At 41.4% G+C, this 25,723-nt stretch overlaps 2 protein-coding genes across 2 annotated transcripts in view; one reads left to right on the forward strand and one right to left on the reverse strand.

Moving 5' to 3' along the window:
* Window positions 1-22,855, reverse strand: part of LOC130478306 (guanylate cyclase 2G-like) — a 50,831-nt gene extending 27,976 nt beyond the window's left edge. Inside the window, exons 1-8 of the mRNA XM_056850453.1 lie at window positions 22,487-22,855; window positions 14,161-14,509; window positions 13,659-13,768; window positions 11,267-11,452; window positions 9,490-9,634; window positions 4,641-4,776; window positions 2,723-2,826; window positions 1,318-1,484 (exon numbers count right to left, since the gene is read on the reverse strand). Of these exons, the coding sequence (XP_056706431.1) occupies window positions 1,318-1,484; window positions 2,723-2,826; window positions 4,641-4,776; window positions 9,490-9,634; window positions 11,267-11,452; window positions 13,659-13,768; window positions 14,161-14,509; window positions 22,487-22,855 (1,566 nt within the window). The remainder of the gene's footprint in view (window positions 1-1,317; window positions 1,485-2,722; window positions 2,827-4,640; window positions 4,777-9,489; window positions 9,635-11,266; window positions 11,453-13,658; window positions 13,769-14,160; window positions 14,510-22,486) is intronic.
* Window positions 15,141-25,723, forward strand: part of ACSL5 (acyl-CoA synthetase long chain family member 5) — a 39,859-nt gene continuing 29,276 nt past the window's right edge. The window contains exon 1 of the mRNA XM_056849291.1: window positions 15,141-15,197. The gene's annotated coding sequence lies outside the window, so the exon portion shown is untranslated. The remainder of the gene's footprint in view (window positions 15,198-25,723) is intronic.

Consider the following 25,723-nt stretch of genomic DNA (forward strand, 5'->3'; position numbering starts at 1 on the left):
CTAACATAGATACTAGGCACATACAACATTGCACATAGAAATTCTTTAGTGCTGCCAGCATAGGCTTACCATTTACGTGGTTTTGAGAACTCCCACCACACTGCCCCCCAGTGGTCAATGCGCCCCCAGGAAGCAATTGACTGGTAGGGGTGGGAGGAAGGGACCTCAATTGATGTTGCAAGATTACTTTTGGGTTTCACCTGGAAGTTATATCATGTCATCAATAAATGCTTCCCCTCCCCGTACCCCACCCACAAAAGGGGTTGAGGGCAGAAACCTGGCATCACATGAAAATCACACCAACCCTATGCCGGCATCACATCAAAACGACCAAAATAAATTATAACTGCAAAAATTAGAAAACTATTTCATTTCTAAGGGCTTTAGACCTGATACAGCCTGTCTGAGAAGAGTACTATTCTAAAATAATTGTGTTCTGGTCCTTGCTAACCATGTTTGCTGAGTTTGCTATTCTATGCATGGATTTTCTCCTACTAGGGGTACATAGATCAGGCAGGATGTCCTCTGTAAGGCCATGCTTCCTAATTAGTCAGAAAAAATGTGATATCTCTTTGATTTAGCACCATCAGATATGGAGCTTTACTATGTAAAATAAGCCCAAAAGTCAGGTCCCTTTTTAAAGGAACCTTCTATATTTCAGCTGAGAAGAAGCAACATAGGGAGGCACAGGAAGAAAGAGACAAGAGATGAATGTGAGTGAATGTGGGTGCATCTTCCTAGGCTTTGCTTCAGGTATAAATAAGCCAAACTGACTATAGTACTATGCCATTTCTACATTACACTCTTTGTGCTATATTGAAAGAGTGGACTTCTGATTTATACTTGAGCTAGCATGACTAATCTGTACATTCTAATCTGACATGGAGGAATTTAACGATGAACCTCAAATATCCTTGAAATTCTCATTGTGATAAAAGCTAGACAATAAAACTGTGACATGCAGGACAAAAAGAAATGGACTGCATAGGTAATGTGTTGTTCTCATAGTTATCAGCCCGGCCACGTATGATCCAGGCCTGCACCCTCAGCCAGTAGCTTTGGAAAGGCCCATAGCTTAGTGACAGATGCTTTGCAAGCAAAAGATCTCAGGTATCTCCATTTTTTAGAAAATCATATTCCAAGGACTGGGAAACACCGTGCCTGAGATCTTGGAAAGCTTCTGTCAATCCAATCAGACAACGCTGTGAAAGATAAATACATCTGGTGGCTTGATTCAGTTTGAAATGTTTGTATTTCCAAAACAACCCCTCTGAAATATAAAATGGAGTTTCAAGTATTCAGCAGAGCATGATTTACCTTATGATCATTAAAAATGGTGATATCCTCATAGTTAATTTTCCACCACATGTCGTTGATTTGCTTTTCCAGATTCCCTTTATGGATCTTCATAAATGTTGCCACACTAATGCCCCCTGATACTGTTATTATCAGGAGAATTATCACCACTATAAGGGCCTTGCCTTCTAATGACAAAGAACACAAACCGGTCATTACTTGAGCCCAGATGAATCAAGCTGCATCTTTTTGATGCATACAATGTCAATCTGACAAAATCCAGTTTTTCAGATAAGTCTCAGAAAGTTGATCCATCATGCCATTACAACAAGGAAGTAACAGTGGTGTAAAAGGTACATGGCAATAAGAAAATGCAATGGGATGTCTTTCCAGCAAGGAGCAGCCAGAAGTACAGAGGTACAGTAATTTATGAATGATGAAAAAGATGAATAAATAATGTTGATTTACTTATACATCTAATATTAGAATTAGAGACCACACAACAAAATTACAGTGTGTTCTGGCTAATGCCGCAAAAATAAATTCATTCAGTGCGATCCTAAGTAGAGTCACACCCTTCTAAACCCACTGACTTCAATGGACTTAGAAGGCTATAACTGCACTTTAGATGGCATTGCTATTTTTTTCATTCATATGAAATAGAATTGATCTTTGGAATGTATTTTCATAAGGCATGATATTGGTTACCAGTATGCTAGTATTTAAAAAAGAAAAAAGAATTTATTTCACTACAAAAAAATAAAATTGTCTGCAAAGAAATATGGAGATGTATTTGCCCAGATGCATAATAAAGACACCACTATTCCTTGTTGGCCTAGGTGGACCAGGTCTAAGACCAGATCAGGAGATACTTGTTTTAATCACCCCATGTGAGAATCATGGGGCATCAAACAATGTGCAATAGTGTACTTCAGCCACAAGAGTCCCAGTGGGACACTGTTTTCCTTTTTCCAACTTGTATGTCTGTAGGTCACTTGTGAAAAATGAGTTTCAGCTCAGAGCAGAATGTGTGTATGTGTGTGTGGTTTTCAAATACAAAAAGTATAAGGTTACCTCACAAATTCCCATATGAACTCAGGTGGACATGCTGAGAGTTTGCTTCCCATACTTGCTTGAATGCTTCTGAATGAAATTTTATTGTATTTATAAAATTAGTCACCATTTCTAAAACTGGCCTAATGTGATGTAATGCAATAGCTCAGTTAACAATAAAACCTTGAATGGGACTTCATAGAATGGCATAATGTACCCAGCCAGATCTTCTCCCATTCCGTGGGAGCCAGACGGCTCAGTTAACACTGCCAAAAAGAAAAACTTTAGATCTTTGAATGAGAAATGCTATGGAGCATTTCAATGATTTTTCGTTCTCCAATGATGCCAATCTTATTTTAAGCATCACACTCACTGGTAACTGGAGTTTTACAGTGTTCATTGTGAAACCCACACAGTGGTCTGTCTTTAGGTATTTCTCCACCTGACCAGCTGATGTAGTCAATTTCCACGGTTGGGCTATGGGAAAAAAATAAAATGTGTCAGTGTCTAGTCTCCATTCATTATCCTACAGAAAGGAACTTGTCTTCATTTCTAAGATTCACTTTCACATATATCCCTGGAAAAAAAGAAAGTATACACTAATTGTTACTTAAGAAAGACCATCAGAAAGAAGACCATCAAAGTAAAACGGATATCCTTTGTTCATCTGAACTATCTTGTTCTCACTAACTCACAATGACCTATCTATACACCTGGCTCTTGGATTATGTTGCTCAGGAAATACTGAAAAAATTATAAATTTGTTTGTTATTACCCAATAACTGCATTATTTCTTCCAGTACTGGCCGTTAGCAAAGACATGGACGATGGATTCTAGCAAAAGAGACATGAAAATAGAGCAAAATACAAGGATAGCCATTTAGGGGAGTGGCCATAGCTCAGGGGTTGAGTAACACTTTGACATGCAGAGGGTCCCAGATTCATTTCCCGACATCTCCAGTTAAAAGGGATCAGGTAGTAGATGATGGGATGCAGAATGGTATGGTAAAGCTAGATCTAGTGAGATCTTGGAAGCTAAGCAGGGTTGGTGCTTGGATGGGAGACCACCAAGGAAGACTCTGCAGAGGAAGGCAATGACAAATCACTTCTGCTTCTCACTTGCCTGGGTCACCATAAGTCAGGCAGCAAAATCCTAGAAGTGGGTGCCTTCGCCAGCATTGAGGAGTGTCCCCAGGGCATTCCCGGGGCAGAGCAGACATTAGTCAACTTCCAAACCCCTTCCGGCCTGGGAACGCTGACATAGCCTCATATTACTCAATGGAGGAGTTCCACTGGGGTTTTTATATATATATATGTGTGTGTGTGTGTGTGTGTGTGTTTAAAAGGCATATATATAATAATATTTATTATAATATATTTATATATTTATTTATATATATTTATATAATGCCTTTTAAACATTTATTTTTCAGCCTAGAAACCTCTATGGAGGCAGCATGGGTGCACCGTTCCCAGCCTCTGCCTATCTACCCACCACTTCAGCAATGGGCTGCCAGACAAGTGTATTGTATACAAAGAAACACTCCTTGCAGTGAGAGCCAGAAAAATTAAAGTGAGTTATTTTTGTTATTTTTGTTGCTCTTGGGCCTAATAGAGAATGTACTAGAATTTTAGTTGTTTTCATTTCTTTAGCTTTTAGAAATAAAACATCTATATTTTATAACTGGTTTGGTTACTGTATGAGCAGGAATCACTTTGGAACTCATGGTGAAGTGATTTGGTGGCTTTGCCAGGTTTTGGGGAGGTTGCTCTGGGTTTGAGGTGTGGGGACCGGGAACAACATCCCTGCAGGGCAGTTTCAGTCCTGATGGAGAGGGGAATCTTGGGAACATCTCTGTAAGCTGAGTGAGATCTGAACTGATTATGTGTTACAGGTATTTAAGACGGGACGTGATGTGTGAGACTTCGGAGCGAGCCCATAGCTGGCAACCTGCGGCACTGAGTGAATTGGGCCAGTAGATGCAGGATAAGCCCAGGGTACTGGAGACACACTGCACATTTTTTCATATTTGTCTGTGTAGATTATACTTTTCCTGTTTATTTCTAAGCAATTTGAGTCCCTGTTGGTGAGAAAATCAATGTAGAAATACATAAGTAAGCAAATAAAAGAGGGAGGAAATTATAGCCTTTTCCCTTCATACAGTGAAAGAGATGAGGATTCTATAGGACTCAGCTTGCTGAATATACAGTACAAATTGTTAAATTATGAATGTGAACAACTCTCTCTCCTGCAGACACAATGATGCAATTCGCATGCCTGCACACATTACCTGATTGCTTTTCTGTCACTGTCAAAGTTAAGCACAGGGATAAAGCATGTTGAGTTTCCAGATTCCTGGAGATCATACACAGAGTAGTCCATGTTCCTTTCACCTGATTCATCAATGTGCACTGGGCCAGTAATGCCTAACCAATAAAAATATGCACAACATGAATGCTAGAACAACTGCACATATTTCAACACATCTGCCTTATTTTGACTAGGACTTCCTTAGTCTGCTCCTTCTTTAGTGCACTGACCTTTAAGGCTAGCAGCAGGGGATGCATCTGGCATATTTATGCTTTCTAGCTATTCTGCATTAGCCAAGCTAAATCATAACGATTTCTAAGAGTAATACGGATCAGTGTAGGAGACTCAATAATGTCTTCAACTTTTGCTTTCAAAGCAAATCCTGTCCCAATGAAAAGATCTTATCATGTTAGTGTCTCTTCAGTGTTTTTAGCATCAAACTGAGGCACAATGAAAAGAGTTTCTTGCCTGAAATCACTAGTGATGGGCAATTCTCCTCTGCTCAAATCATAATTGGCCTGATGAATATGAGCTTCCCTTTCCCCCAAGAGTACTAAGTTGGCTTGTAACATTTTGGCACATATGTGCCAGTTGGGAAATGTAGGGTAGGGCTGGGCAGGCAGCAACATGTTGTCCCAGTAATTGGGTTTCATTATTACCTTTTACAATATTTAATGAGTTTTCTAATTGGGTAATAGATTGCTGGACCACTCACACTTGGACCCCTGCTCTCCCCCCTCCCCTGAAAACTACGTGAGTCTCGGGAGGTGGTGGTGGGGGTTGGTGGAAACAATCATTGCTCTGTAAATTACAGTTGTCAGGATGGAAGAACACTGCCTCTAATCAAATGCCTAATGTGCGTGAGTAACCTTGTATATCTCTTCTGCAAAATCTAGTTCTGGCCATTAGGGTTGTGCATAAACCTGAACTGGAAATAAACCCAAAATTAGCCGTTTCGGCAATATTTGGGTTTCGTTTCAGCCGAATACCAAAATCTGTTAATTTACCCTAAGCCGAATAGGCGATTCTCAAAAAGCTCAATACATATTCAGCTTTTCGGCTTTCAGCTATTTACCTTTGCTCAGATGCACAACTCTCCCATTTTTCTATCTTTGACTGGTTTTGAGGAAGGGGTCATGTAATCCGAGCCAACTTGGTCTGACCATCCTTCCAGGTACATTACCCAACAGAAGACTAGTCTGCATAGCAGAAGAGTAATTTACCTCACCCAGTCCCATCTGGAGGGATATACCCTCCAACTAAAAAACACCAGCTTCAACAGCTGCTTACCAGGCTTCTGAAGAAGACTCCTCACCCACACAGATAAGCAATCTTCTTCACAAGAGCTGCCTTGGTCATGACTTCGACTGTCTCCGATATCACTCCCCACCCCCATGAAAACCTGCTCTCAAACTGAAGGTCACCCCAAATAGTTACTTCATTTCTCTGCACTGTGACCATCTCTTGAAATCAGATTTTTGATTACTATAATAAAGGACAGTTCATATGAAGTCATTTGCCACCAAAATAAATGTTTTCCGTGCCTTATTTCTCTTGCATGTAAGCTATTTCCCTCAGTTTGGAAGCCAATTTGCATGGACATCATGCTATGTGCCCCAGATACAAACAGAGTCCCCAGACTTTGAGGCGCAAGCCTGTCAATAGACTCTTTCTGCCAGGCCTCAGCAACACTGACCCTCTGAATCTGAAAACGAATTGACAGCTCGGCTCGCAAATGCCTGGAGGATGAGGGTGACCCCTTTGTGGGACCGTAACATTGGACCCCCTGTCCCAAACTATTCCAAACTTTGGTGTCCATCTAAGGAGAGTCCCTTGCATCTACGCTGCAGATTTGATGACTCTACCTCCAAAAATGTCCCCACAGGAGCTTCGAAAAATACCCATAGACTAAAATGGGCTCAATTTGTTTGGGTAAACCCAGAAATAAAGCCGAATACCCTTTTACCAGTATGGGTATTCAGCTTTCCCCGGGTTTACTGAAAAAAATTCAGGCCCAATAAACCTGAACCTGATATTTACCAAAAAACTTTTTTTGTACAACTCTACTGGCAATTATCAGAGAAAGAATACTAGAGCAGATGACATATTACTCAGCAAGACTATGCTCATGAGTCACAAAGCTCCTGTTTTTAAAGCTATGTGGTTTCCAATATGACAACTAAGACCATGGAATGTAAATCTGGTTCAGCAGCAGAACAAACAACTGCAAAATAATTATTTTCTTTCAACATTCTTTTCTGATTGTGTGTATACATGTTTGTCGTAATGGGAAGGCTAAACATAGTAATCAGCATGGTCCAATGATTGCCAAATGTAGAGGCACAAAGTGGGGTATCTACTTGAAATACACACAGATAGTTATTATGGCTAAAGAAAGAGGGTTTGGGTGCTCAAACTGTAATATAAGCAAGTACTACAAAGAGTTTAAATGTGTATTATAATCCTAATACTCTGTCAGTATCTCTAGAAGCCATCAGAAATTGTTTACTTATTTTGAAACATGACAGTTAAGTAGAATACTAAGGAGGTTCCTTATTGCCGAAGAGCCATGTTCACAGTGTCCTAGATTTTAGAAACTGAGTAGAACAATAAACTGTTTGTCCATTCAATCTTCTCTGTGTGCTTAGTCATATAAGCAATGTGATGTATGATATGGACAACTGCCATTCCTGTATAAACAATGGCTGGGCAAAAGGGGTCATTAAAGTCATAGGAATGATTGCCATCATCTTTTTATCACCTAGTTAATACACTATGTTTGTTGCCATTATTATGAAATTGTGTCTTACTGATCAATTTCAAATGTAATTTATTGATTGGCTATTATTTATTTATTTTAGTTAAATACATTTTTATGCTGCCTTTCCACCCAATCGGGGTCCACAAGGTGGTAAACATAAAAAATATTAAAACATTTAAACAATTAAAAATACAGTTACAATTATAAAATAATTCAATTAAAACACATAAACAACATTAAACGAAGGGGCAATAACTGATATGAGGGGCATGTCAGATGAACCAAAAAAGTCTTTGCCTGCTAGCAAAAGTCACCAATAGGGGGAGACAGACAAACCTCCCTGGGGAGGGCACTCAAAAGTTTTGGTACCACAATGGAGAAGGCCCTTCCTTGGGTTGCCACCCATCTAGCTTCAGATGGCAAGGGGTAACCAAAGTCGGACCTCCGAGGATGACTGAAGTGAGTGGGTAGGTTCGTATGGGGGAAGGTGATCTGTCAGGTTCAGCTGCTGCCAGGTCTGCGTCCAAGGCTGTCTCACTCTCCAACTCCAAGGTTGCTTTTAGTTGGGCAAGTGCCCCAGGATAGAGCCGCAGAATAGAGCAAGAGGAGGGGGTTCCTCTTCACCCAGTTTCCCCATTCTGCTCAGCCATTTACCTATTACCTGCTGCTCTTCCTCTCTGGCTGCTCCTGAGCAGCCCTTTAAATGCTTCCCCAAGGGATCAACCAGGACTCTCTTCCCAATCCAGCCCTAGGGAGTGACAAGCCCCTGGGCCAGTGGAACTTGCCTTGGAGTGGCTCTTCCCTGGCCTTCTTTAAATAGCTGGCTGCCCTGCCCGACCTCTAAGAAGTTCAGTGTTGCAGAGCATGCTGTTGAGAGCTGGCTGGGCTCCTTCAAGCTGGCTGACTCTGAGTAGATAGAGTTGCCAACCTCCAGGTGGTGGCTAGAGAATTCCTGGCATTACAACTTATCTCCAGGCCACAGAGATCAGTTCCCCTAGAGAAAATGGCCACTTTGGAAGGTGGACTCTATGGCATTATACCCCGCTGAGGTCCCTCTCCTCCCCAAACCCAATCTCCACACCCCAAATCTCCAGGTATTTCGCAACCTGGAGCTGGCAACCCTACAAGTAGACTTTGTTAATGCCATGCCTGCTGCAACCTGACAGGCAACTTCCCCAGCTGTGGGGCTTGCTGGCACAGCATGCCTTTGATAAGGCTTGCGTAAGTGAGGGGTAAGCGCGAGGGCGGAGGCATCGCCCTCGGACACCATCCTTAAGGTAAGTTGGTCCCAGGCCATACAGGGCTTTAAAGGTCAATGCCAGCACCTTGAATTGAGCCCTGAAGCAAATTGGAAGCCAGTGTAGATGGAAGAAGACTGGAGTGATATGGTCCCTACGATCCACTCCTGTCAACACTCTAGCCGTAGCATTCTGTACCAACTGTAGCTGCCAGACAGTCTTCAAGGGCAGCATCATCTAGAGCACATTGCAGTAATCTAATCTAGATGTTACCACATCTAATCTAGATGTTGCCACCACAGTGGCAAGATCTCTTCTGTCCAGGAAGGGCATAGTCTGCCAAACTATGTGTAACATTACCCACTGCATGAAAAAAAAAAAACTTGTTTACTACAGTGCCTATTGCTGAATGTACTTATGATTGATCTATGAAAGCATCGATTACCAATTCTCTAGTATCTGATGAAAGGAACTTTGACTCTTGAAAGCTTTTATCCCGAAAATCTTGTTGGTCTCTAAGGTGCTACTGGACTTGAATCTAGCTGTTCTACTGCAGACCAACATGGCTCTACCCTCTGAAACCAACTTACTTATAATTCCAACGTGGAACTGTTTTATACTAAATCAGACTATTATTAAGCCTTGTGGCTCAGTATAATCACTCCTAACCGATATAGGCTCTTCAGTGCCTCAGCATAGCAACCTGAGATCATTTAACTGGAGAGAGCTGGGACTCCACCCGAGTCCTTCATCAACAAAGATTCCACACTGTTATTGGCTTACAGAGGCCCACCCAAATGCTTGGATTGCATCCTTAATCCATTGCTTACCATACTTGAGGGTTTTATTGTAGCCTTTCAAAGCATTGACAAGTGCTCTCCCATCACGGAAATCTTTCCTCTCTCTTAACATTTCCCGTATGGATAAGGCATAAAGCAGAACTGCATCGTGCAAGTAGGCAGCGTAGGAACTTACCTGGAAGAGATACAGTAAAGAAAAGCAGGAATATGGTCTGCTGAAGGAAGAAGTTTTGATTGACTATCTCAAATTATTATTTTGGGAAATGTCCGAAATTATATTAATGATTATGCAACATGAGATGGCCCAAGATTAATGTCTCTCTGTTGAGGAAGGGGTTTGACTGTGTTCGCTTACTACAGTTTATACTGAAGCATCCTGCCCTTAGGAAATAAAACCAAGATTGTTAAAATTACAATTTTAAATGTATTTATAAAATTATACTTTGGGGTCAGGTTGCCAACTTGTGGGTGGCACCTGGAGATCTCCCACTAATACAACTGATCTCCAGACAATATGGAGATCAGTTCGCCTGGAGAAAATGGCTTTGAATGGTGGACTGTATGGCCTTATACCCTCCCCAAAACCCAGCCTCCACCCCCAAAATCTCCAGGTCTTTCCCAACCCAGCACTGGCAATTATAATGGGGTGGGGAGAAAGTAGATTGACAGCGCATTCCTGAGCTGGTGGCGGCCAGGGATGGCGGGGAGGAGGCGCCGCTGCCGCACCTCCTAAGCCGTTCCACAGCCGCCAGCAGCTCGAAAAAAGCCTTTGAAAGGCTTTTTTCTCTTAATATGGGGCTTTTCACCCCATTGAGAAAAGCGAGCCTCACTCTTCTCGCCGCCGGCATACCCAGGGCAAAAAGGGACAGGAGGCTGCCTGACGGCAGCTCCTCCCCCAGCCCACCCTGGGAACACCGGCACAGGCCTTTACACCAGTGGGACGCCAGCGGAAGGCCCCGCAGGCATCCTGAGGCAGCACCACGGCAGTGCCCAGAGACCAGTGTCCGGGCCTCCCCACTGGCTTTTGGGGGCACTAACGCTGGCGTTAGTAGCCTGGACACCAGCACGGGGTCCCCTAATGCTGGCTAGGCCACTTCCTGGCCTCCTAAGGGCTTTCACCCTCAAAGGTCAGGAATGCGCTGTGAGAGAACTTCCTCTCCCATAATAGTAGATCTCCCAGGCACTGAATGCAGTTGATAAGCAATAGTTTCAGGACATGTAAAAGCAAGCACTGCTTTATGCAGCAAATAAGTAACCTATGTAATTGTGGCACGACATCTATGCCACAGATGTTGTGATTAGCACAAATTTGGATGGCTTTAAAAGGGGAATTAGCCATTATGACTAAACTGAATCTCCATGTTCAGAGGCAATACACCTCTGAATGGCAGTTGATAGAGGCAGGGCTGCAAAGCCCCCAGTGGAGCTGAGGATACCCCCATCCCCAGGTCTCAAAGCAGCCTCTTGTACTTACCACCAGAAGTGACAAACAGTAACCCTAGGAATCACTGGAAACTATGGGTTTATCACAGTTTAAGGATTCCTTGTACAGAAACAACTGGGCAATTTCTGCACAGTGGAAAACATTAGATAATTTCAACAGAACAGAGCCTCCAATTCATTTCAGTACAAGTCACACCTAGTAGTTTAAATTAGCTCAATTGTTAGTCAAAATGCTTTGTGTATTGTAGATCTGTTAGCATAAGCAACAAGTTAAATCAGGGGAAAGAAAGTCTGGATTTCTTTGGGCAAGCTTATTGTGCCTGTATTTGGAGTAATACTTCTAGAACAGTTGCAAATGAGAGACCTCATCTTGTGAAGAAAGAAAACTGTCAGATAGGTTCTTCTTCAGTTTTTCATGGATATCCATCATAAAATTAGAAAAGGTATTGTATTCTCTATAAGAACTCAAGGCTATTAGAAATACAGGCCGATAAGCATCTAGGACACTGCTGCTGTTCTCGTTATTCCATATTTCTTTCAAAAAGGTATCCTGAAGGAAAAAAGAGGGATTAAACTTTATTATAAAGTTTCAATATCCACAATGTAGTAAACAAATTTCCATCTTTTCTTTAGTCTCTAATAAGGATGGAGTACTGCAGGTGCCAAAAATCTGTGATCACCTCAATACATGATAACCAGTCTACATGTTACTCAGAATGAGGCTTTTTAAGTTTCCTGTTTATTTAATTATTTATTTATCCATATTTCTAATTCGCCCTCCCCAGCCAAGGCCAGGCTCAGGCCAGGTGACAATATTAAATCACAAATATAACAATAAAACATTTAAAACTATAAACATCATTCCTTAATTATTAAAAAGATGGTCGCCATATAACAGTGTCCACTGCAGTCCCAGTTTTCACAAAAATCCCCCTAGACTAAAATGGACCCGGATTTTTTCAGTAAACCCAGAAATAAAACCAAATACCCCTTTACCAGTATGGGTATTCTGCTTTTTCTGGGTTTACTGGAAAAAATCGGGCCCAATAAACCCAAACCCAAAATTTACCAAATTTTGGGGTTTTTTGCACAACCTTAGTCCCACTTTGTGTGATGTGCAGATCACATCTCACTTCACTTTTGACCACCCAATTCCTATAGAAAATGAATGAAGTGCATGAGATGGAGGAGCTGGTATCTAGCCCATCACCAATTAAACAGGGCTGTTTGGATCCAAAAGGAAAAGCATTTACTGGTTGACAAGTTGGGATGATTTTCTGCACTACAACCAAGTTCTATTGTTTGAGCGAATCTCTTTATTTATTTGATTTTTATCCCACCATTCTATCCAAGGACTACCCAGGGTACTATACAATAATAAACTGAATACAGTTTCTATTAAAAAGCAAGAATAATAATTAATACCTAAAAGCAAAATCACACTATTATAGGTAGGGCTGCCAACCTCCAGGTACTAGCTGGAGATCTCCCTCTATTATGACTGATCTCCAGCCAACAGAGATCAGTTCCCCTGGAGAAAATGGCCACTTTGGCAATTGGACTCTATGGCATTGAAGTCCCTCCCCTTCCCAAACTCCTCCCTCCTCAGGCTCCACCCCAAAAACCTCCCACCGGTAGCGAAGAGGGACCTGGCAATCCTAATTATAGTCAATGCAGAAGGCTAAAATTGCTTTCTTAAAAAGGATAAAAACAGAACCACAGTACAACAGGCTAAATAAAAACAGTATATAACATGTCTCATAGTCATATTCTAAAAAGTTCACCAAACCTCTCCAAGGACAGTTGGGTATACTTAACTTCCTTATTGTCCTATAGACACTTTTCTTATTGCGCACCTTGTTCTTTCACTGTCAGGACTTTCCTATTATTACAATTGTATTCAGCTCTTCCTCTAAGGAACTCAAAGCTGCATATATGGTTCTCTTCCTCACAGCATAACATATTTAACTTCAAAACACCCTGTGAAGTAGGTTAGGCTGCCTGGATGAAGGTTACCTAGTAACCACCATGACTGAACAGGGATTTGAGATCAGATCTTGCTGGCAGAACCATGAATGGCAGAGGGCTAGCAGGACAAAATTCCGAGGTCCCCAACCAACACTCTTGGGGCCCATGGAACTGGGGAAATCAGGTGATTTTTTTTTTAAAAAGATGATGTTTAGTTTGAATCTGGGTGGTTTGAGAAGTCCCTGAGGGAGCCTGAAGTGGTTTAATCCAGCTGCATGATGAAACTGACCTTAAATTCTTTCTAGGGGCACTTTCACACATGCCGAATAATGCACTTTCAATCCACTTTCAATGCACTTTGAAGCTGGATTTTAATGTGTGAAATGGCAAAATCCACTTGCAAACAATTGTTAAAGTGCATTGGAAGTAGATTGAAAGTGCATTATTTGGCATGTGTGAAAGTGCCCTAGAGGGCTGTGTGTGTGTGTTTAAAGTGCCGTCAAGTCACAGCCGACTTATGGCAACCCCTTTTGGGGGTTTTCATAGGCAAGAGACTAACAGAGGTGGTTTGCCAGTGCCTTCCTCTGCACAGCAACCCTGGTATTCCTTGGTGGTCTCCCATCCAAATACTAACCAGGGCTGACCCTGCTTAGCTTCTGAGATCTGATGAGATCAGGCTAGCCTGGGCTATCCAGGTCAGGGAGCCCTAAAGGGCTACAGATCAATAATTCACATTTTCAGTTCTTTAACCCAAGGAAATCAAGAAATATGACTTCAAAGCTACTGACCTCGAATTGCTGTAGTACAAAGAATACATATGGTCCACTGGCCATACCCAGTTCTTTGGCCTGTAACAAAATGGACCTTGCATCAAAAGAGCTGCAGATTAAAACAATAACTGCAAAAGAAAAGTTGAAATTAATTCCCATCTCATCTGAAAAAGTAGCATACAAAACCATTCAGAATGAATGAAGCAATAGTTGCTGAAACAATGGTTGTTAAAGATAAATTGGCATAATTAATTATTCTAACATAAAATTATAAGGGGACATGGCAGCAGTTATATTATAAAATGTGCTGAAAAACTGTTTTTCATTCTTATGCTGTGAACCTTAGTTTATTTCCTAGTTATCTTCACTATATCTTCTGAAGCAGCTGCTACTGTTTATTTTAAGAAACAAGATAACTGAGTAAATTTATGACTGTCACATATGCCTTTTTCTTTACAGACCTCAGAACATGCCTTTAAATACAATAATTTGAACTCTAGTTATTTTTAAAAAAACTTACTTCTAGCAGTAGATGATATATAGTTGAGATTTTTCTCATGGAGGCTTTGATCTTTTGTATTGTATCTCACCTTAGCAGTGATAGTAAAATTGTTTTTGAGTTGGCTTTCGACAGATTCCCACAGTTCTTCTGTTTCAGCCCAAGTGAAAGTATCACTTGAGCTTCCAAGAAGACCCACATATCTCCATCCAAAATACTGGAGAGTTTTACACAGTACTTCCCCCACCCTCTGCAGAGGGGAGACAAGATTGACATAAGTATCATAAAGAAATGAGTTGTCCAGCTTGGTGGTGTAGCCAACGAACCCAAACATGGGAATGCTCCATTGAGATGCTAGCAAACCAGTAACCTATGTAGGAAAAAAAAAAAGAATCACTGAAATATGTCGCATTTTTACTTGGCAAGTAATATTCTTCTTGGAGTTAGTGATTAATTTACTTCCATATTCAATCCCACTTTAATTTATTTAAAAACAATTTACTGAAGTGACAGGTGCAGTTCCACATATGCAAGGGTGTATCATTTCAGGTAGCATGCATATTCTAGTATCCAAGCATGTATATACCTACTAGATTAATGTGCTTGGGAGCATGCAGAGAAGTTTCTTCAGCTCCCACCAACATAAATGTGACTTAAGCTCGGTTGTATTAGTGTGTGCGATGGAAAGTACATGGTTCTCACTACCAAAGGATTTACACATTTATTTGATCGCTATATCTATCCACAAAGAAAACAATACATGTTTTGTAAGCATAAGCCAATGTATTCACTTTATGATTCACTTCTGGAGCAGCTTTCTTGCATCCTCTCTTTGCTGAGCTGGATGATTACTTGGTTGTTGTGCAACTGAAACCATTAAAATCAACATGTGATACCTGTCATTCATGGGATTGTATATTACCTAAGCTGTGAGTTGTTGCCCAAGTCACTGTTTCCTGCGCCTTCCGTAGCACATACCTTGAGATGTCCATGTGCACAAAAGAAAATCTCAGTCTTAAGGAAGCAGCAGACCTGCTTACTTGTCAGCTAGCCCTGTGGTGAGTGCTTATTTTCTAAAGTTGGATTCTATTTGTTGTGGTAGTCTACAGCTGTGTACTACACATCCATAAATATTACCTTTAACTGATGAATGTATCAAGGGGGATGTGTCCCTCAAACTGTGTCTGTTCATGGAATACAGGCTGTTGAGAGTTCTAAGCAGATCTAGGTTGCTCACTATTGGGTGGAGGATTGCGCATAGCTTCAGTTTGGCATCCCTAGATGATGTTTTTCTTCCCTATCCTGATCAGTACTGTAGCGATAGAATGTATAATTTAAAGACATTCCTGTAGATTAGATAACTGTGTTAAGAAACTAGTAATCCGAGGACATGCCTTAAGGTCATGTGATCTTTGTTCTAGCAAAAAGGCTTAGAAATTAATGTTCATATTTAAGTTGTTTAAACCATTCCTAATCCCTTTAGTCTCTGTCTGAGAACCCAGCTGCATTTCAGTACGGAATGTTTCGTGCTACACACTTTCCACTTCCTAAGCAGTGAGAAGCTCCAGAGGCAGTGCTACCAAGTTTAGTTTCCTTTGGATGGAAGAGTTCTGGAGGCAAAAGGGACATAACTGCGTCTGAGCTTGCAAAGCAACAACAGCTTTTCATTCAGATAAATTCCAGCTCAAAACTCACATCTCTCATTGATTGTCCAAATGCTGTCTCTCTGTGTCCAAATTCTGATAGGCGATTGATGCATTCCCATAGCAGGAGAGAGATTCCAGGGAACGAAGGACCACTTTGGTCATCTCCCTGATCCCTCATCAATCAAAACTATAACATTGGCCCACTTATGCTAACTTGACAGCCAAACCCATAACAATATTTTTAAGCAAAAGAGTTTCTTTAGTCTGTATCCTAGATAATTTCTTCACTTGGCTGGGGAAAACAATATTCGATGGGTCTGTTGATATGATCCTAGTACTGTTGGTACAACATGTATTTTTTGTGATAGGTGTGAAGTGAGTCAGATTTTCTGGAAGATGTAAGAAGCTTTCACTTATCTCACTGGTTTAAGATCTCTTTGAAGTTTCTTTAATCCAGTTTTGTTATTCATGAATTTATCTGTAAAACCACCCTTCTTCACTGTAGCCACCTACAACTGAAGAGTTTAGCTATTCCAGATTGTGTCACCTCCTCAACACACCCAAATGGATGTTTTCCCTCCCACTTAGCATCACACAGGTCTAGGCAGAGAACTGGCTAAAGAAGTAGAATCCATTGAACAACTTCAGTTCCTGACGGCCATAATATAACTGGGCCTAATGCCAGCATGGGGGGAGGGGGGAGCTCCAAAGTCTGGAAAGCAATCGAGCGAAATAAAAAATAGACTAAGAGTACAAGATTTACATGTGGCTTCATAGGCTAAACAGATGGCACTTTGGTTTCAGGCCTTGCTATCGGCAGTGCTGGATTAAGCAATATGCTAAATATAGAGTGTAGCCCCAGTAGGGTTGCCTGCTCCCGGTTGGGAAATACCTGGAGATTTTGGAGGTGGAGCCTGGAGTGGGTTGGGGAAGGGAGGGACTTCAATGGGGTATAATGCCACAGAGTCCACCTTCCAAAGTGGCCGTTTTCTCCAGGTGAACTGATCTCTGTTGCCTGGAGATTAGTTGTAATCCCAGGAGAACTCCAGCCACCACCTGGAGGATGGCAACCCTAGGCCCCAGCAATGGCCATATTCCCTACAACAAGGCAACAATATTCTGGTATCTTGTTCAGTTAGGGCTGCCAACTGCTAGGTAGTAGCAGGAGATCTCCTGCTAATTCAACTGATCTCCAGCCAATGGAGATCAGATCACCTGGAGAAAAATGGCCGCTTTGGCAATTGAACTCTATGGCATTGAAGTCCCTCCCCTCCCCAAACCCCTCCCTCTTCAGGGTCTGCCCCAAAAATCTCCCGCCGCTGGTGAAGAGGGACTTGGCAATCCTATGTTCAGTAGACATGCAAGGTGTCTATGATCTCTATACAAAGGCACCTTGTGGAGTGAAGGGGTAGATGGGGATCAGATAGGCCTTGTTCAGAAACTTCAGTTGGTGCAGAATGCTGCAGCCAAAGAGTTGACTGGAATGGGTCATATGGACGATATCACTTCAGGTGTTGGCCCTTCTACACTGTCTCCCAGTCTGTTTCTGGGCACAGTTCAAGGTGCTGCTGTTGACCTATATGGTTTGGGACCAGCATAACTGAAGTACCACCTACTTGATTACAAACCTAGCCCTCCGCTTTGGTCATCTTCCAAGGCCCTTTTTGGGATGCCCCTTAGGTGGGTAGTAACCCAGGAGAGGGCCTTCTTGGTCATGGTGCCAAAACTCTGGAACTCTCTCCCCAGGGAGACTACTTTGTCTCCTTCTGTTGCCATCCTCCACCAGCAGGTGAAGACTGTTTTTTGGGGGGGAAGTTCTAGCATTCTCTCAGTGATCCCTCCTCCCTACCCTATTTTTAATTGTTTTTATTCTTTTATGCGTACTTTAGCTTGGTTTTAATTGTTTTAATGATGTGTTTTGGTTTAGTTTATATGGTTTTGAAAAAGTGTTTTATCATGTATGTTTTGTATCTGTTAGCCACCTTAGTGGCCTGATAAGGCTGTGATTTTCTGGTTGGAGATCTATATGTGACCCATTTTATTTTCTGGGTCACTGAAGTTTCTTTCAGAAATAATACCCTAGAGCTCACCTAAATTGCTATGACTACAAATGTAACTGAAAGTTGTGAATGACTAATAAACCATCACAGTGAAATTGGTTTGAAAGTTTTATCTGTGTAGGTTGAGCAGCTACATTGCTAGCAAAGGAGAGATAGACTAACCTTTTATTACTATAGGAGGACATCGCCACAGGTATAAAGGTTATAATTAAACAAGATAGGAGTAGGGAGGAGGAAGTTCTATTGTGTTGCCTGAAGGTTAGAGAAACAAGGATATCCTTCTGAATCTGGTGAGTGGCTGAAGAAAAAAAATATTATTTGGGCTTTTGTCAAATATTAGATTTGTTTCTTTGCTGGAAATCCATGTTTTGAAGGCTGCAAGGTTATACAAGAGTTAGCGTGAATAATGTTAGCTAGCTGGAATAAGTGTTACCTGTGACTGAATTTATGTTTTTGCTTCAAGAACCAAAAGCTTGTTTCAGATAATCAGAAAGGAGGTAAATCTCCATATATCAATTAGCTAGGATTTCCAGGTATGGCCTGGCAACTGGCAGGGGAATTTACCAGCTGCAGTAGCCTCGGCCAGCAATGCAATTACATCTCTCTCTGAGTGCACAGAAGTGACGTTAGCTGGTGGATGCAGGGGATGCTCTGGCATCTGGGCAAAACTCTATGGTTAAACCCAGCAGGGGAATGGCAAGCCTACAACCAGCTTCAAAAGCTGATCAGCCCCGATAGATTCTGTGCACAGAGCCAGTCAATGCACAGAGGCTGGAGAGTAGGGTTGCCAACCTCCAGGTACTAGCTGGAGATCTCTTACTATTACAACTCATCTCCAGCCCATAGAAATCAGTTCACCCTGGAGAAAATGGCTGTTTTGGCAATTAGACTCTGTGGCATTGACGTCCCTCCTCTCCCCAAACCCTGCCCTCCTCAGGCTCTGCCCCCAAAACCTGTCGCCGGTGGCAAAGAGGGACCTGACAACCCTACTGGAGAGCGGGCCCGTTGCCACAATCTTTCTTCCATGCACTAAATTTATGTGCTTTCCAAAGGGCTATAGAAATTGTAGAAAGACAGCAAAAATGTAAGAGTTTTCACATATGTTTAGCCTTTCCAAATAGTCTTGTAGTGTTATGCTGCTTGCGTTAAAAGGCTTGTTCTATGGTCATATTCTGAAGTGAGAAAACCATGGTATAGAATGATATAAAATATTCTGTATCTTACTCTCCATGGTATTCTGCCAATTAAAGACACTGGGTGTTTAAAAAACCTATTAAAAACCCATGAATTGTTCAGTATTAGTTATCTGAGGTAACAATTATTGTTATGGCACTGTCTGAAGTGAACTCTTGGTTCGGGTTAATTCCAGGCATCAGCTTAAATAAGTGGTTTACAGAGCAGTCCTAAACAGAGTGACACCATTCTAAGTCCATTGACTTAATTGAAAACTATTATTAAACATATGATCCCAAACAGTCAATACAGACATATTAGAAAACAAGGAACAACATCCTATAACGCTATCACTGCTTTCAAATAAGAATGTTAGCTGAGTGGCGCCTCTAAAACAGCATGATTATTAATGATTTAAACATTGTCAAACAGGAAAAGTGCCATCTTCCTCTCAAACATCTTTTAAGTTTGAATGATTCATGTAGTGGCAGTATTGGTCACGGAGCAAAATGGTAGAAGTCTTTATTTCCAAATCAGTGTGGCCTCTTTACAAGGGAGCCATCTGCAACTATGTCTATTACCCCAAGAGAAAATATTTCTCAACATTGTTGCAAAATCCTCTACCGTTAGCACATTGCCTTTTTAAAAATTAAATAAACTTTACAAAATTCAAAATGTTGGAGATATGGTCAGTATAGAATTACTTGGAAAGACCTACTCCTCTGCTCATCAGATGAACAAAAACAGTATGCCCAAGAAGTCAATATCCAGGAAAGTTTGATACTGGCCAAAAGAGTGTCATGCATTCTTTTGCACAGAACTGCTTCCTACGCTCAGAGGGTGCAACCTGGGAAGACAGTCTTGCCCTGGAATCCATGCTTTCAAACTGGTTCTGCCCATCATTCTCTTACCATAGGTTGTACACATGTGGGTGGATTATCATACGTATCTTGTTGCCAAAAGACCTAATTCAATTTGTCACTAATTTTCTTCAGCCCGTAACACTTTGAAGGTGAAAGTTACACAACTGGGGTTTTGGGACTGAAGTCTGAACCAAATAATTAACTGTGCTTTGAGTCCTTCATGCTAGCCAAGGTTTTCTTTCTAATCAGCTTTAGTCATTTCATGAGTGTTCTTATAAATGGGTAGTAGGTGCCTGGTATGTGAAAAGTGATGGTACTGGCCAATCCACTTCTGAGGAAATCTTTCACCAGCTTGCCCTTTATTATCTTTATGGATTAGCTGTGAAACATTCACAGTGAACTTTTTGTTTGTTTGTTTAGGCTTAATATCGTTACCCAAATGGTTCTTTCTGTCAATATAGAGTAGCCCAAGTAATTTTGCCTCTTTCTGTCTTGTGAGATTGAACTCTCAGGGCATAGTTAAGCGTAACAACATTGATGAGTTTTCAACAGGATATAAAGCGGGGTATAAAACTAGCGGTGCATGAGACCTTGGGAAACTGTTCTTGGATGATCTGCTGCTGCTGCTTTCCTCAGGAACCTTCTGCTGATTTCAGTGCTTCCTTTGGCCATTCCTAATAGGCCCGCAGCATATATTGGGGGGTGAGGAACTAAGGAACATGGCTTTGCATTTGATCTGAAAGCTCTGTGTTTAACAGGCTTGTAATAGTAGCAGCAACACTGAACCAGAAAGATCACATTTTTTGTTTATTAATTAAAATGTTTCTATCCTGATTTCTCCATAGTCAAGGTGGCTTAAAATACATAGTAAACCCCCAACAACCCCCCTGCCCCTTAAAAAAAAGCATTAGTATCTTAGCGCATATATTCCAACACTGAACAATAACAGTAACAAAAAATTGTAGCCTCAGCAGCACCAAGATCTGGTCTGTTCACTGTGTGAATGTCAGCTTTCAAAAACTACCGGGAAAAAATAGAGTGAGTAACATCAGCACAATGCCTGTGTGAAGGAAATGGAAATGTAGTGAGAATTACCAAAAGTGACCAAAGCACAGAAAAACCTCCCTATGGGAAGCAGCCTCGGTACAACTCAGATACCCCTTTAGCCCTAGGTTCAGACATCCTGTAGCAGTAATCTTTACAAATGCATGTTCATATGAACCAGCATGGTGTGGTGGTTAAGAGCAGTGGTTTGTAGTGATGGACTCTGATCTGGTGAACCGGGTTTGATTCCCCACTCCTCCACATGAGCGGCGGAAGCTAATCTGGTGAACTGGATTTGTTTCCCCACTCCTATACATGAAGACTGCTGGGTGACCTTGGGCTAGTTACAGCTCTCTCAGCCGCACCTATCTCACAGGGTGTCTGTTATGGGGAGGGGAAGGGAAGGTGATTGTAAGCCAGTTTGATTCTTCCTTGAGTGGTAGAGAAAGTCGGCATATAAAAACCAACTCTTCTTCTTCATGTTGGATGGCAGTGTAGCCTCCAACCACATAAGTTCAGCATGTCAATCTGTGAAAGCCAACAGGTGTCCATGCTGGGTTATACAATGGGACAGGAGACTGTGACTGCTTTACACTGAAGTAAAGTTTTAACAGCAGCTACTGCATTCCTCCAAATACATTTCTGGGAGATGCATCATAGATTTCAGTAGGACAGGCAGCAAAGAGATTTCAAATGGGAAGGCAAGGTTCTTAGCAAGGTTCGAAGACCCACACTTGGATGTTGGATTTATCAAAAATACCCAGTGTGTGAACGTGTTTTAAATCATAATAAATATAACATTGCATAGCTTGCTAGTACTGAATGGTTTTTAGTCACTGTGTGTGTAAAACCAATGTTGGCCCACAACACAGATACTTCTGAGGCATAATCAGTGCTGTCTGACATACAGTGGATGTTGGGAGGAGAGTTGTCCCTATTATGTTTCTGACTGAAACACCTTCACAGTAGCTATTTTCTGACTGGAAAAAAGGGTGGCAAACTCCAGTCATGAAATGAAATCTAGGAGTTGTTTTTAAAAGATAAGCCTAAACTCATTACTTTGACTCTGAAGACAGAAATATGGCTTTGTTTCAAATTAAAAAGTGAGGGAAAGTCCTGGAAAAAGATAGCCAAAGGGATTGGGGAAATGCTTAGTGGTATCCTACATTTTCCATTGCTGGGAGACAGAAGTGATGCACTGGGCAGTTGCTTGTGGCTTTTTCTGCTAGATAGTTTCAAGGCAGTTGTATTTAACAACGGATATTAGCTAGGTTGATCTTATACTTAGGATTCCTGAATCTATTGATCTCTCTGGCTTTTCTCTTTCTTTTGAAGCATCTAACTTAAATTATTGAATGCTGCACAAAAAATGCTAATGTGTCCTGGTCGTGCTCTGCATCACTAGCACTCCTGTATCATTACAAGAAAATACATTGAGCAAAGCCACTAGCCCATATAGAATTGTAGGCGTGAAACCCATCTAAAGGCAGCTGCATATCAAAGGAAAATTATTCAGTTTAAAAGCCAGCACAATTGACAAAAAGAAGAATTTGTACTCTACCTCAGCTGCTTCTGAGCAAACAGGTCCAAACAAAGCCGAGATGTGTTCCTTCTGATATTGACCGATGAAAGCTTGAAGGGATTTCTTGGCCTCGCAGCCACAGTCAGCATAAACAAACTCCAAGCTGTAGTTGCCTAGGTAAGATGGATCCCCATTGACTTTGTCAATGGCAATCTGGAGGCCTGCATTTAACCTTTGGGCACTGAGAGGATGGGAAATATTCCAAGGAGCTTGAAAGGCCACTACAAGTTTGGACCTTTCAAGGTCACTTACTCTATTAGCAGCGTAGCTTGCAAAAGAAAATAAGATAATTGAGCCAGTGCAAATGTGAAAGAAATTCTGTGTCTCCTTGTTTGTGTACCGCTGCATCTTTGTAAGGAGGCAGTTGTTGGAAGTTGCAGACTTTCATTGACCTTTCCTCTTAGACTACTGCTTCTTATACTAGTCCTTCAGATGACTGTAGCAACACCTTTGCCCAGGATGCGACGTTCATCAAACAGTTTTAATTAAGAGAATTCTTGATCACCGTCACAGCTTTCAACAGCATCACAGTTTTTACCATCACCCTTTCAACAGTGTTTTCATCCTTGGATGAGTGATACAGCATAGGCCTGCTAAGATATTTTGCAGAAATACTGGTGCCTTTCCTTGATTAACCTTTTTTGTGAGTTTGTTGAACTAACAGGTGGTATCTAAACAAGTTTTTCGTCAGTGTGTTTAGAATATTTCAAGAAAAAAACATCAGGATATTTGTTGTGCAGTATTATGACACAATCTAGAAACAGCTGGTTATTATCTTGAAAACAATCACTTCTCTTGAGACTTGGACAATAATTGAATATCACTTGAGTGACCTACTGCTGGGGCAGCAGTCCCTTGTTTCAGAATATTATATCTGTATATAACATGAGGTTTGCATGGATGCTATAGCTCTGCTTGTACTTTCATGTGGTTATGAATGGCAGTGGAGTAGCTGTGAGTCTGTTTCAGCAAATATATATATGCCAGATGTTCAAGCAGAATTCAGAAAAGGAAGAAGCACTAGAGATCGTATTGCAAATGTATGTTGGTTAATGGAGCATACAAGAGGCTTCCGCATGAAAATCAGCTTGTGTTTCATGCATTAAAGCAAAGCTTTTAACAATGTGGATCATGAAAAGTTATGGTTGGTTTTAAAAGAAATGGGTGTGCCACAATATCTGGTAGTTTTGATGCACCACCTATATGCTAGACAAGAAGCTACTGTTAGAAGAGAATATGGTGAAACAATGGTTTCCAATTGGCCAAGGGGTCAGTCAAGGATGTATTTTATCTCTCTGTCTCTTCAGTCTATGTACAGATCCTAAGGAAAACTGGATTAGAGGTAGATGAAGGTGGAGTGAAAATTGGTGGAAGGAACATTAACAATTTGAGATATGCAGATGACACCACATTATTGGCTTAAAATAGTGAAATGACTACTCTTAAAGTTATAAACAGAAAGCACAATCCTGAAGGGAAGGGTAGTTATGGTGGGCTCGGGGATGGCACAGCCGTGCCACCTCCTGAGCAGTTTGGTGGCCCGGCACAGAAAGGGAAAATGTATTTTTCCTTAAAACCCCATGTAATAGCCCCATTGAGTTACATGGGGCTGCACCTCCCTTTTTGCAGGCGCAAGTCTGTGCCTGGAAAGGGGAGTGTTCCCGGAGCAAGAGGGCTTAGAGAGCCGACTAAAGTCAGCCCTGTCCCCGGGAATGCCCTGTTGGGTGCCGGGGTGAGCCCTTGTGCCAGAGAAACACTGCCAGTGAGGCTCCATTGGTGCCCCTGCCTTGTGCTGCCCCGCTGCTCCCTGTGCCAGCATAGCTGGCCCTGCACCGGCGTTAGTGCCAGTTTAGCCAGCGCAAGTAGCACTAATGCCAGCACAAGGATCATGCTAGCTCCTAAGAGCATCCCCACCTCTTGAAAATTGCTCTGTGTGACTAGGAAGGGCAGCCATGAAGGAGCTAAAAAAGATTCTTAAGTGTAAGGATGTGTCGCTGGCAACTAAGATGCAGATAATTCAAACCATAGTATTCCCCATTACTATGTATGACTTTGAAAGTAGGAGAGTGAACAAAGCAGGCAGGAAGAAAGTTGGTTCATTGGAAATGTGGTGTTGGGGGAGTGTTTTACTGATACCCTGGACCACCAAAAAGACAAATAAGTTAGTTCTAGATCAAATCAAGCCTGAACACTCCCTAGAAGCTAAAATGACTAAACTGAGGCTATTGTACTTTGGACACATTATGAGAAGACAGGAGTCACTGGAAAAAGGCAATAATGCTAGGAAAAGCTGAAGGCTGCAGAAAAAGAGGAAGGATCCCCCACCATGAGATGGATTGGCTCAATAAAGGAAGCCATGGCCCTTAACGTGCAAGCCTGAGCAAGGCTCCTAATGATAGGATGTTTTGGAGGTCATTAATTCATAGGGATGCCATAAGTTGGAAGTGACTTAGCGGCACTTATCACACACACACGCATATGGGTGTAAGTGGGAATCTTGTGCTCTCTTTATTATATTGTGACATTCATTTTGTGCAACTGATGAAGTGGCCTCTATCTAATGAAAGGTCTGCTATAAGAAATCTGTTAATTTTATAAGGTGTCACAAGACTCCCTTTCGTCTCATATGGTTGAAATTGATCACAGATTGGTTGAACTTGAGGTTCTGATGCTGTAAAATGGCAATCCAGTAGGAAAATTTCAAAACTAAAATTCGAAAGGATGGACTTCTGTTTCATAAAGGAAGCGAGGTAAAATGTTCTCAGTAAACTTGTGAATCAAAGTACAAATATTTAATTAATATCCTTTTACATGAAATTGAAAGGGTAATTTGGTATTTCATTTTATAAACCTGGGTCTGAGATTATGAAATTTGTCTTTATAATAACATTTTTGCTTTTTCCAATTCAATTTTCTTTTTTAAATCAATATTTTTCTTAGAAAACAGGAGTGAAATGTCAGAGGTCATTTATGAGTGACAATATGAACAATAGGAACTTAGAACATTAGACTGAATTTAAATTGGAAATGTATGCATTTGGTAATTATCTACTGAAAGATCTGGGAATTAGTGAATGAGTTGGGTGTTTTTTCCTTTTGCTTTTTTTGCAGCTTTAAGTATAAACAGCTTTCATGAAAAACTGATGCATTTGTTACTATCCTGTACTAGTGATAACAATATGACGACTTAGACATTTCCCAGTACTTTTTAAACCT

This window comes from Euleptes europaea, chromosome 5, assembly GCF_029931775.1.
Source record: "Euleptes europaea isolate rEulEur1 chromosome 5, rEulEur1.hap1, whole genome shotgun sequence".
Classification (NCBI taxonomy): domain Eukaryota; kingdom Metazoa; phylum Chordata; class Lepidosauria; order Squamata; family Sphaerodactylidae; genus Euleptes; species Euleptes europaea.